This window comes from Melozone crissalis, unplaced genomic scaffold, assembly GCF_028551555.1.
Source record: "Melozone crissalis strain CALT ecotype California unplaced genomic scaffold, PUWL_Pcris_2 ptg000081l_1, whole genome shotgun sequence".
Lineage (NCBI taxonomy): Eukaryota > Metazoa > Chordata > Aves > Passeriformes > Passerellidae > Melozone > Melozone crissalis.
The window spans coordinates 15,950,163-15,962,361 of record NW_026535858.1 but is presented as its reverse complement, the minus strand read 5'-3'; the positions used below and the strand labels follow the sequence as shown (position 1 = coordinate 15,962,361).

The window sequence follows — 12,199 nt, the reverse complement described above, 5'->3', positions numbered from 1 at the left end:
GGTATTTTGTTTGTTTGAGCAGCTGATAAACTGTTGAGTGAGTGTGTTAGCAACAGTAAGAGGTCTTCCTAGGATAAAGCCTGCTTATAAAACAGACTTTATTAGTTTGAGGTTGGTCTCATGCTATATAGACCTCTCTCTAATGGTTTATGTACATTAAAACCAACAAAACTTTCATAACAAAGGGTTTCAGAATAACAGTTATCTTCTTGTAAAGTTAGGTTAAAAAATGCTGGATATTCCTGACTGATTTAATACTGTTGGCCTAAGTAAAGCAAAAAAAACTTGTCACCCTTCTTTGTAACATCTGCTTTCTTTTAAAGCAATTTATTTTATAATATTTTCTGAAGTAACTGTGATTGTTATTTGCAACATTCTTGGTTTGTGAAGAGCATTTCTTAGATAGTTTTTTTTTCCCTCTTTTTTTTTCCTTAGTGCAGATCTGAAAATAATGAGTTAATGTCACACTTTTATGAATAGGGGCCATAATGAGACTGAAGTATGTATGTTGATTAAAGGAAAAATAATTGAAATCTTTGTGAAACTGCAAAGAAATTACAGCCTTAGGCCATGATTCTGTTCTGCAAGTCAATCAAATGAGAAAGTTTTTTTATATTTTTTTTGTTGCAGGCATTTTTTCCTTGGCTAAAGCAAATGTCATTCAAATAGTCTATGTAGTGATAACTTTGGAAATACAAAATAATGATATAGACATTCTTTTTAGCCAGTCATATTGCTGGTTTCTGTTCAGTTTCCCATTTCCCCTCTAAGTACTAAGAATGTATATTTAATCCATAATGGAAAAAAAACATGCTAGGAAAAAAATATAAGCATGATAGCTGTTCAAGATACACATATTTTAACATTTACTTATTTTTCTTAATTAAAGTATAGCTTCAAAAGCATCATTGCAAAACCATGTATTTTGATGAAAATCTGTCATAGGAATCATGCTGGAAACTTCAGATACACAGACAGGCACGAGAAAGTGGAGGTGCACTGCCTGTTCCCTGGCAATCAAGAGGTTAACTTTAATTTATCTCTTCCCCTCCCTTAAACTGGTTCTGTGAGGAGGGCTGCAAATTAGTACTTGGAAGGCACAGCAGGGAGATTAGCTTTAGGGAGGGAAGGGCTCCCCACTCCAGCTCTTAGGAACCTCACCTGGAGAGTGCATTTCCTTTTCTACTTAAGCTAACATATTATGCCTTCTTGTCACGAATGTTATTCCTTGAGGAAAAGTCCTCTCTGGTTCTATCTTGCAATCTGATGAATCATTCCAAGTGTGTGGTAGAAGAGAGGAGAGCGATAAGGCTGTAACAGGAGGGAGCCAGGAAACCGCTGAGGCCGTGGCCGGGAACAGGAATCCTGGTGTGGTACATCGTATGGGATTACTTTATCCAGCCAGGGGAAGCAGGATTCCCATCTTTCCTCATGTTCACACCAGCCTGAGGAGGAGCTGCAGCACTGCCCACTGTTTCCTATGGCACCACCAAGGTGCAGAGATGTACAAATTCTGGCATCCATGTGATGCTGTCTGACAATATTAATTTGACAAGCACAGCCTACACCTTTCTAACCCTGAGAAATCACAATGCTTTTTTTCCCCACTGGGGCAAAAAAGTCATCTCCTTCCAAACCTCAAGTGTCTACAACTGATCCATTGTTGAAATTGTTAACAGGTGGAAAGGGAAATTCACCCACTTTGTAATGGAACAATACTAAATTGTTCTATATGGAATCAATCTTCTGCCTCTCAGCTGAAATAAAATTGGGGTATTTGCATTTCTAAAACTAATCACCAAACCTATTTTCGTAGCTAATTTTAAACAGTTAAAAATGTGCAATAAAGGAAAATGTGTACAGATAGAATCACTTTCTCATAATACAATTTCACATAATGGTTATCTATGTTTAGTATAAGAGACACATTAGCCCAATGCTGAATTTTCCATTGGGATTAGCATTTGCCAATGCAATGTTGATTCAACCAGATCTGATGGGACTCAACCCTGAACCACTTGGTGAAGGTTTTAAACAATGAAGAAGGTTAAGGGTAGCCACAGTCCTACCTCACAGTTCTGCAATCTGATTATGAGCCTATCAAGTTTCCCCAATAACATCCTCAGAAAGCTTCTGAAGGATGGCTCGTGTCCTCCTGCTTCTGTGGAATTCCCCAGGACTGCACACAGGACGATATACACACCCTGGCCCTGTCCCACCATCCCCTGTGGATAGGGTTTTTTATTTGCTGTAACTCCCAGGAGATGGTGTGTGGTGTCTGGGTAGGACCAAGGGGTCAGTCTGTCACCACACATGGAAGGAGCTGTTGTTCAGCAAGGTCTCAACTTGCCAAAGGAATGGTCCTCAAAGGTGAAGTTCCACATTCACACTGCTCCCTTCCTGCCCTACTGCATCTCTGGGTGATGCTCAGGTGGTGCCTTCTAGAGCATATCTAGAGGTAATTTTGCTCTTTTGACCCTTATTTTGCTTCATTGATGCAATCTTTTTCACTGTAGGATCTCAGAAAGCTCTCAGGATTCTGTTCTAATGCTGGGCTAAGGTAGTTATGAGACAAAACAGTATCACCCCCTACCTTTTTTAGTCCCTGAGGATTCATGACTCAATTGGATTAGCATCTTCAGAGAGCTGTATCAAGGGGTCTGCAAGGACAAAACTCAGTAGTTTTGGACCTCTGAAGTAATGTGAAATTTGGGATTAGTATTTTCTGTAGAGGATTTTGAGGCTCCTACCAGCGTTGCTGGGGATACTGTTTATCTGTGTTGTGGTTGCTATCTTTGTAAAGGATGGATTTGTTAGGATCTTCAGCTCCCTTCTGATTCAACCAGATATGATGAGGCTCAACACTGAACCACTTGGTGAAGGTTTTAAGCAATTAAGAAGGTTAAGGGTAGTCACTGTCCTCCCTCACAGTTCTGCAGTCTGAGTATGAGCCTATCAGGTTTCCCCAATAAAACTTTGGCATCAGTTCTGGTGAGCATTGAAGGACTTGTCCATGAGCAAAATGTGATGCAGCTCTTAAGTTAACCTCAGCAAGCAACGTGTTTCCTTTTTCTTTCAGGTATCAGAGGTTTGAAAAAGCATTTCTGCTTGCTGTCGACATTGGTGCTCGGGACCTGTTCATGGTGAGTTGTTTCTGGAGACAGGGGCTCTTGAAGGATATTATTTGTCATCTTTTGCACACATTAAAACAGTTCCAGGTCATTTGCAGCCTTGGGCACATACTGAAGACTGAACTGTTCTACCTTTGCCATCCTGAAACTCATCAGTAGGAATTTAGTATCTTCAGAGTCACTGACATTTTCCCCAGTGGGGCCTACAGGCTATTCTTAAGTTTCCAGGAATTATTGTACATGTTTTTAAACTTTCCCTTTCTTCATCTGACCTCATGTGGGTGAATGTCATCTTTCACTCTAATAAGCTTATACATTTCTAATTTGTTCCTTTAAGTCCAACTGCTGAGTCCTGGACACAAGAGCTGTCCATGTCCTGGGGATCCTGAATGCTCTTAGTTTGTCTCTTGGGGTTTTGTGAAAAGTGACAAATTATGAACGCTTCTGCTGGTACTTTTAAAACAACAAAGCTCAGCAGCATCAACACAAGGGTTTTAACATTTCATGCACACTCTGCCTCCTCCCATTTAATTAGCTACAAAAGTAAAATTAACCAGCTCTTAAAAGGTCCTCTGTGTGAGCACTGCAGGAGGTTCTTGTTTTATAAGATCTTGCACCACAATGTCACAGTGAGGTCAGATGGACAAAGCCAGTCGTGCTCTCCTAGTCTCTCAGCATGTTGCTGCTCCACAGCTGATTTCATTGTTTTCAAAGAAACAATAGGAAAGGGCTTGTTGAAAAAAAGGCCCTTTGAACGATTCGTTTGCTTGACTCTTTTGCATAATGAAGACATTCTGTTGTTTAAATTAAGCTTTGACACTAGATGTTAATATCATTTATCCCATTAAGTCACTTGCCCTGCTAGTTTGATCTTGATATTTAAATTGTATGTTAAATTACACAATTAAATCCTGCTTTTAGGGGTTATGAAAATTCCCTTCTAATTATATAAAAAGTTGTGTGAACCTTTTGATGTTTTTTTCACGGCTCTAATCATCTGGCTTGTTCCATCTAATTAGAAAGATGTGAATACTGCGATAAACTTTACTAAGTATGCATCAAAAGAATGTGATGGAAATGTCAGACTTTTAGGAAATTCATTACATGTTCTATGTTTACTCCTCTCGATTTTCTGTCTTTTTAGATCATCTCTTTCCTTTTCTCTCTTTATTAAATGTAACCTCTTCAATACAAATTTTATACCTAATCATGCTAAGCACTGCTGCAGCCACATATAAGATTCAGACTGTAGTATGTCTGGAGCAGATTAAAGCTTTTTGTCAAGGGCTCTCCCAGTGTACAGATAATAAATACTCCCTAATTTTAGCCATTCTGACAGAAAAAATATCACCAGCATTTGCATCAAAGGCCCTCTCTTATATGACTGACAGCATTTTCTATGTGCTCTGTTTCTCTTTTCTTCCCTCTGCTGACTGCAGAATTGAGGGAGCACCTCTGTTCCAGGGTGGGAAACACCAGTGTTGGGTGTTGAGATGGGTGCACAGCTGCTAGCAAGAGGGAGGGACTGTCAGTACCTGACTCCACAGGTGATAGATAACGTGTTCTACTGTCACCAAAAAGTCTCTCCAGCTTTCTTCTAGAGGAGTTTCACTGTTCACAAAGCAATTAACTCCATCCTTTCCTACTCTTTGCCTTTTCTTTCCTCTCTCAACACCTACTCTTCATTTCCCATCCTACCAATGCCCTTAAACATAAATGTATATTTCTGAAATTTCCTCCTGGCTTATGTCATTGTGAGATCAAAACCAGTTCTTTAATGTCCTCGTTCTGCTTGCATTACCTTTGAAATTCCTCATAGTTGCCCCTAAATTATGCTACAAGCAGCACACATCCCTGCCTCCTCTGGGGAAATGCTCTTTTGCTAATTCATTGTCTAAGTCAGTCACTAATGAACAAACTTTACAATAAGCTAACAGTGGGACTGCTGCAAGTCCACTAAGTACAGGACTCAAGAAGTTTAAACATTCATAGGTCATTAAGAGTATTTATTTGTGCATGGTAATTTCTAGGGAATTTGGCTTCATTGTGCTTAATACCTTGTGAAAATTAGATAACCTGTTCTCTGAAACCTTACAGTCCTTTTAGGTATTTGTATAACAATGCTACTGCTAAGTAAGGGTTGGGCATCCCTCACTTCTGCTTAATATTGAATGATTCCTATATATTGTTTATGTAGGGCAAAATGCAATTACTAGTATACAAATACAACAAAATTTGATTTTGCATATATTTAAAGCAGTTTTATCCATTTTTAAAACCTCAGATAGCTCTCAGGGTCACATCGCCTTATTCCAAATTAATTTAATGGAATTTCAAGAAGAAATAGCAGTCTAAATAAAGTTACCTGATGGCATAAGCAAAATAAGAAAGAGCTGTTAATTAAAGGGGAGCAGAGAAGGAACAAAAAGGAAAGGATAGAGAGGAATAGATACAACAGAGGTTGAGGAGGATGCAAACATTGAGTACCCATCACCTGAGAAAATGTCCTATATCTTAGAGAATTTACCCTGAGCATCAGTTTCACCAAACAGGGCTCTACAGCATTCCTATTATTTGTTTTGAGACTGCAAAGTAGTTTGAGAGAATGCTACCTCAGGGCTAATTTTTCATTTCAAAGAAATGAAAAAGAAAAAACAAAAAAGGCTTACAACTATAGCTATAGTGTCACTAGATGAGGCCATAGCAAGACACATACACTGCTGTGTCTCTCCTTGAGCTTTACCCTTGTGTCACATCCAAGTCCATCAATTAATATAATCTCCTACAAAGTTAAAAAAAAAACCAAAAAACTGAAAAGGACATAATATTAAGAACAACAGCTCCAAGTATTGGACAGTGACTGATCCAATCTGTGACAGAAAAGATCAAGCAGTGGAAAGGTTGTTAGCTTGAAATGCTTTTGTAGTGCAGTCCAGCTCTCAGCTGCTGAAAATTCAAAAGGCCATCCCATGTACCAAAGGTAGCAAAAAATGCAAGGAAAAGACACTTTAATAAAACTGTCAGATCTTGGGTGATACACTGATGAGGAAAGTGCATGCTTCGAAGAAATGTTGGAGTGTTGCCCAGAAATATCCTATAGACAAATGCACATCGTGTTTCAAATGACTTCTGCTTGCCAATGGCCAGCTCTGTGAGTCACAAAGGTGAGGGGGAAAGGGAAGTAGTCCAAAAAGTAAGCAAGCTGTTAAATTATAAAATAGAGCCCTTTCAGCAAGCTCCTGATAAGCAGCTGGAATTTGTTTTTATTGTCACCATTGTATTTGAGAGAGATGTGATCTTTGGACTTATAAATTCTTAGGTAATTGTGTGAAAAAATTCCTTCATGAATATTCAGATAATTTAATTCCTTTTTCTCCTGTCATTCTTTAAAGCAGCCTGTAATCTGGTTAAAAAAAAAAAAAGCTTCTTTTTTTTAAATTATTTTTCAGTTTCCTGGTTTAATCTACTCAGAGAGTTATAAATTCTTAGAAAAATCTACTTGTGCTGGTTTATTTGAATGAGAAACACCTAAATTAGATCTGAAATGGTCTAATTAGGAGATTTCATATCTGTAATCTTTTGTTTCTGGTTTAGAGATGAGGCAAAGGCTACTTTTTTATTGTTCTTCATGACCAGTGACTTGAGGAACAAAGCAAGCCACTTGCCAAGCTACTGCAAACCTTTATTTCTTACAAGGCCCTTGTTACTTAATGATGGATGTCTAACACCTTTACATTTTTTTACTCAAACCAGAAAATGAGCAAAACCAAGACCTGAAATAACAGCTGCTTTGATACACAGAGTGCACAAGCTCTTCACTGACAAAACTTCATAATTTTCTGCAGTTGTTTCCACTACATCCTCAAGCTTGCTATTTGAAATTGCACAGAGGTATACAATACTTCTCATAGTTTCAGCTACAAAGACAATCCTTAAACACTGTCAGAATGTATTTTAAGTAAGTCTGCCTGCACATCCAAATTTCTGTAAGTTCAGACTTGTCCAAGAGCCCTTGGGTCTTCTATTGTTATCTAAATAAGGCGACAGTATCTGCTGTTTAATCTTCATAGAAATCATACCTTGCTGCTCAGGCCTTTTTCTCCCGACAACCAAGTTAGACCTACAAAGAGAGGAAATACAGAGTTCACCACAAGTTCATAACCCATTACTCTGCTCCAAGACATTTGCACATTTTTTTAGTCACACCTGTGTTTGTGATGAGAAGACACTGCTGTCTCCTGCAGACTCTGCAGATTCTGCAAGTCAGTTCCAGGCTTTCCTGCATAATCATCTCAATTTCTCTAAGATTTTCTGTTTTGTTTTAAAGTTCTTGTTCTTGTTGTTAAATGAGGGGTTACTGAAAGCAGCATGTCCTTCTCCTAACACTATTACTCTCACCTTTTTCATCTAAACGTGTCTTTCTAGAGTAAAGTCACTTTTCCTGTAAGAGTTTCTGTCATATTGATGCAGGTGGCAGTAAACTCACATAAAGAAGGGTGGTTTCACCTGAGATCTTCTACATTAGGGAAAACATAGTTGCTTTTATGGCATGCAGAGGTCAATATTTCCAGCAAACACTCCTTTCCCCTTTTAATTCCTGCAAGCAGATGGCTTGCAGAACAAAGGAATAACTTAAATCTTTGGATGTCAAATGGCATCCTCAGCAAAGTAGTGAGGGAAAAAACTTTGCCAACTGTTCTTCTTCTTCTTTTTCTCACTTTCTGTGTCACAGTTCATGCACAGAGCAGCGTGTGTCTGTGATGCCAGATGAGAAGGAGGTTAATTGTCTCTTGATTAATGGTCAGAAATAAACTTTTACTTTTTGAGGACCAAAACCAAGGGCAGTTAGAGTGTAGTTTGTCTGCAGGAATATATTCTCCCACAAAGAGCTCTGTTTGTAGTACAGGTGGTTTCCACCTCAAATATTAATATGCAATGAAAAGCCTTGACTTTTGATAAGGGCATGCAGTGATGGGGCAAGGGGGAATGGCTTTAAACTGGTAGAGGGCAGGTTTAGGTTGGATATTTGGAAAAAATTCTTTCCTGTGAGGGTGGTGAGGCCCTGGAACAGAAGTCACCCAGAGAAGCGAAGCTGTGGCTGCCCCATCCCTGGAAGTGCTTAAGGCCAGGTTGAATGGGGCTGGGAGAAACCTGGCCTAGTGGAAGGGCAGGTTGTCCCTGCCCAGGGCAGGGAGCTGGAACGAGTTGATCTCTAAGGTCCCTTCCAACCCAAGCCTTTCTATAATTCTGTGTAATGGTAACACCCCTGCTGCAGCCCTCTGTTTTTTGACTCTAGATAAAAGAGTAGATCCAGAGTATTAGCAACTGTTCATGCTGGACAACATTTTTGGAAAGCTCCTTGTTGTTCAGGAGTGACTCAGAATCATGCCAACCCTGTGGATGTTACAACCACTGAGCAGCCACTGTTGCTCTTATTACCTCCAATATCAGCACAGGGAGGACCATCACCTTCTTTCTCACAGAACAGTGAGGGTAACAACCTTCAACAGGGAGTGTATGACAACATTCAAACAAAAATTAGTTCTTAAAAAATGAAAACCTTCAAGTCATAGAATCATTAAGGCTAGAAAAGGCCCCAAAAGTCATTTAGTCCAACTGTCAACCCATTACTAACAGGCCCACCACTAGCCCATGCCTCTAAGCACCACATCTGCATTTAGCATGCCCCAAATAGAGGCTGTCAGCCAGGAGAGTTCCAATACTTCAGATCTGGTTTACACAGAGCCACCTCCTATCAACATTCTTTTAATTCAACAGAAGTTATGTTAAAAGTTGACAGATTGATTTCTTTCATACACTGAGTGAATAGCTTTGCTTTTATCAGTGCCTGATTGGTCAGTGTTTTATTCATTGCTGTATTCAACAGCACAAGTAAGGAAATACATTTGCATTGGAGGGAATTAAAATGTAATGGTAGGTTCATCAGTTCCATCTGTGTTTGTGATCTAAATAATAAAAGAGCCTCTTTCTTTCAAAATCCCTTTTGTTGCTCCTTTGAGATTCATTTTAGATTAATCTTTTTTCTTCTTTATTTCCAAAGGACATCCATTACCTTGCTCTAGATAAGGGTGAATTGGCACTAGCTGAAGTGGCAAAGAGAAAGGCTAATGACATTGATGCAGAATCAATAACTACTGGAATTGGTAAGAATTAATGGTGTCTAAAAAGCCCTTTTGTTTTAATCAATACTTGTCCTGTAGAACATGTTGTTATATTTGTAGAGGCGTTATTGTTTTCTTTGAAAGTGAGACCGGATTTTCATTTGTGACTAAAGAACAGAATTTTTATTGGTAACTAAAGAAGGAGGCTTATAAAAATCACACAGCTTTCCTTTCAGTACCCATGTGAGGATAGCTATGAAGCAAAAAGATTCATACTGTGGCTATATAGAAAAGTTCAGGCTATACAAACTGAACTGAGTGCAATTGGTAAGGGACTGAATCTGAAAATCTTTGTTCATATCAACATTTAAGGCCAGGAATGGCAATTTGACTCACCTTTAAATACTTGCTGGTGCACACTGGAGCCACATGCAGCATTGATACTTTGGCAGCACTCGAATGGAACATTTATTGATGTGAGCACAGCTTCACATCCTGGCTCTAAAGCAGCAGCTTTGCATGCAGTGGGATTCTTGCCATTCCATAAGGAATAGCAATGCTAAAGTTGCAGTGTGAGATTAACAGCTGAAACAGAGATGACTTTTCATGCAGGGGAACTCACAACTCATTCACTTTCTCCTTGTGTTTCTTCTGAATTGACATGAAGAGATGCAAGCACATGAGACCATTCTGATTTCATGCCTTATAGCATGAACCAAGGAGAAGGTGTCTCTGTCTAGGGAGCTGACCTCCACTGGAAACAAAGGGAAGAAAATGCACAAAGCGTAAAAATGTTTGTATAAAATTTGCACAGTTCTATTTTTGCTTATTGTACTGCATCATTAGAGGAGAGCACTGAGCTTTTGTCCTTATCCCATGCCAAGAAGTAAAATAGGATTAAAGCTCAGAAGGTTTTTTTTGTGAGTCAGTCACAAAACCTTTGAGATCTTGGATAACACAGGATTCTTTTAGAACTATACATCTCCCTGTTTACCCAGAGCACACAAGGGAATGCCCCTCCAGTACCTAGAAATGCAGAGAGGCCATATATGCATTTATGTGCCTGTTTCTGTAGAATGTATAAATCCATTACTTTCAAGGCTATTGCAATACAGTAGCCTCTCCTTCCCTCTCCAGCAGAGTACGAATCAAGTGGTGCCTCTCCTGAACTCTTCTCTTTAGAGTCTTTCATTTCCATTCTCAAGTCACTTAAAGCTATTTTCCACCATAACTGGGGTTTTGGGCAAGCCCTTTCACCACTAGAGTTTGAAAAAAATGTGACCTGTTTAGGTCATCCCTTAATCGACACTTCAAAGTGTGCAGTTAGATCTCCCTTCTCTCTTCTCTTCTCTTCTCTTCTCTTCTCTTCTCTTCTCTTCTCTTCTCTTCTCTTCTCTTCTCTTCTCTCCTCTCCTCTCCTCTCCTCTCCTCTCCTCTCCTCATGTGCTGCACCAAGTATAACTGAGATGCCCAGGACTTGCATCTGATCATTATCTATTCTTTGACACTTAATCCAGAAAATTTAAACTCTAATCTGTATCTTCATTTCATTCCTTGCAAACTACCATGATTAGTAGATTTCTGAAGTTGGACTATTGATAAATTTAGTGAGAGCCTTTTGTAGCATTGTAGACACACATGCAGGGAGAGGGGTAGGGAAGAGAGCAGAGGTGATCACTGATGCCTTCCTTACCTATCAAATGCCTACACATGTAACTCAATTCAGCAGTAAATGTGCAGGCACAAAGTCTTCCCCTCCTCCAGACCAGTCCTACAGTTACGTCTGCAATGCCCCATTAGCATAAATTATTAAAGTCATTTTATATGATAAAGACTTTTGCTGAATAATTAACTATCAGGATGATTTAAAGTACTTTTCAATGCCCCAGGGACAAACTGTCACTGAGATTCATTCTCTAAACAGTAATGAATTTGCATCCAATTCATTTTGTATGAAAATAAACAGGAATCTCCCATGAGTTTGTTTTGCTGCAGATTCAGTCTCACCTTAAACATGTGAAATTTCAGCCACAGGTTTTGTTTTGTTATACTTTATTGCAATGTCATTTCTAATGATGCTTTTATTTCATAAACTGTTGTTGGCAAAAAAGTTGACATGAGGTATGAACTTCGTGGACCCAATGAAAACAAAAGATGATGAGTGCTTTATATGGAAATTGCTGTATCTTTCTAATACTTTGAGGGGGAGGAAAAAAAACATGCCAGAGCCAGAAGTTTTAAAATGCAGTTTCAAACAAGTCTGTGTCCTTGACCTCTTCCCAAACCCAGACATCTTCAGCTGGTCCCTGCTCTCTAGAGCTGGTAGCCACTCAGTTCACCAATGGTCACACTTCTCCCCAAACTTCTTGAACGCCCACTTCAGGCTTTTACAAAGAGACAGTACCCTAAGCAGCAAGGTGCAACCAGTGCTATTGAGCTTATACTGGACACACTACAGCTTATTTCTTAAATATATATATATATATATATATATATATATATATATCTCTCAAAAGTGAACCATTGTCATATGTCAATATCTGATGAAATTTCCTGAGCTAGCCCATCCCCAAACCTCAGCTCAGCACTGCTTGAAAATAAGATGAGTCATTGCTTCTGGCTGATTCCCAAGCCTTTGAGAGTGCTCCATCTTGCCCGAGATATATTTAATTTGTCAAGATATTTCTGTGTACAGGGCTCACTTGAAGCATAATGTATTTCAAACTCAGACTTCCAGGAAAAATTTCAAGCTCCTACAAATAATGCAGAATGACAATATAATTATAATTTATAGATGTCATCCAGAATTCTATATGGGTAGATACCTCACATATGTTATACCAATATTTGTGTCAAGATAAAACTAAAAATAGGCTGATTATTTTAAGGTTTTCTGAATTTTGGCTCTTCTCAGTTTATCATCACGTGATTGCAGTTTGCTGGACA

The 12,199-nt window shown here is 39.0% G+C and overlaps 1 protein-coding gene across 2 annotated transcripts in view; it reads left to right on the top strand.

Annotated features, from left to right (window-relative positions):
- The window catches only part of WDPCP (WD repeat containing planar cell polarity effector), a 148,202-nt gene that overhangs the window by 99,073 nt on the left and 36,930 nt on the right, over window positions 1-12,199 (top strand). For both annotated transcript variants that reach the window (XM_054290333.1, XM_054290332.1), the window contains 2 exons: window positions 3,080-3,143; window positions 9,193-9,295. In XM_054290333.1, the coding sequence (XP_054146308.1) occupies window positions 3,080-3,143; window positions 9,193-9,295 (167 nt within the window). The remainder of the gene's footprint in view (window positions 1-3,079; window positions 3,144-9,192; window positions 9,296-12,199) is intronic.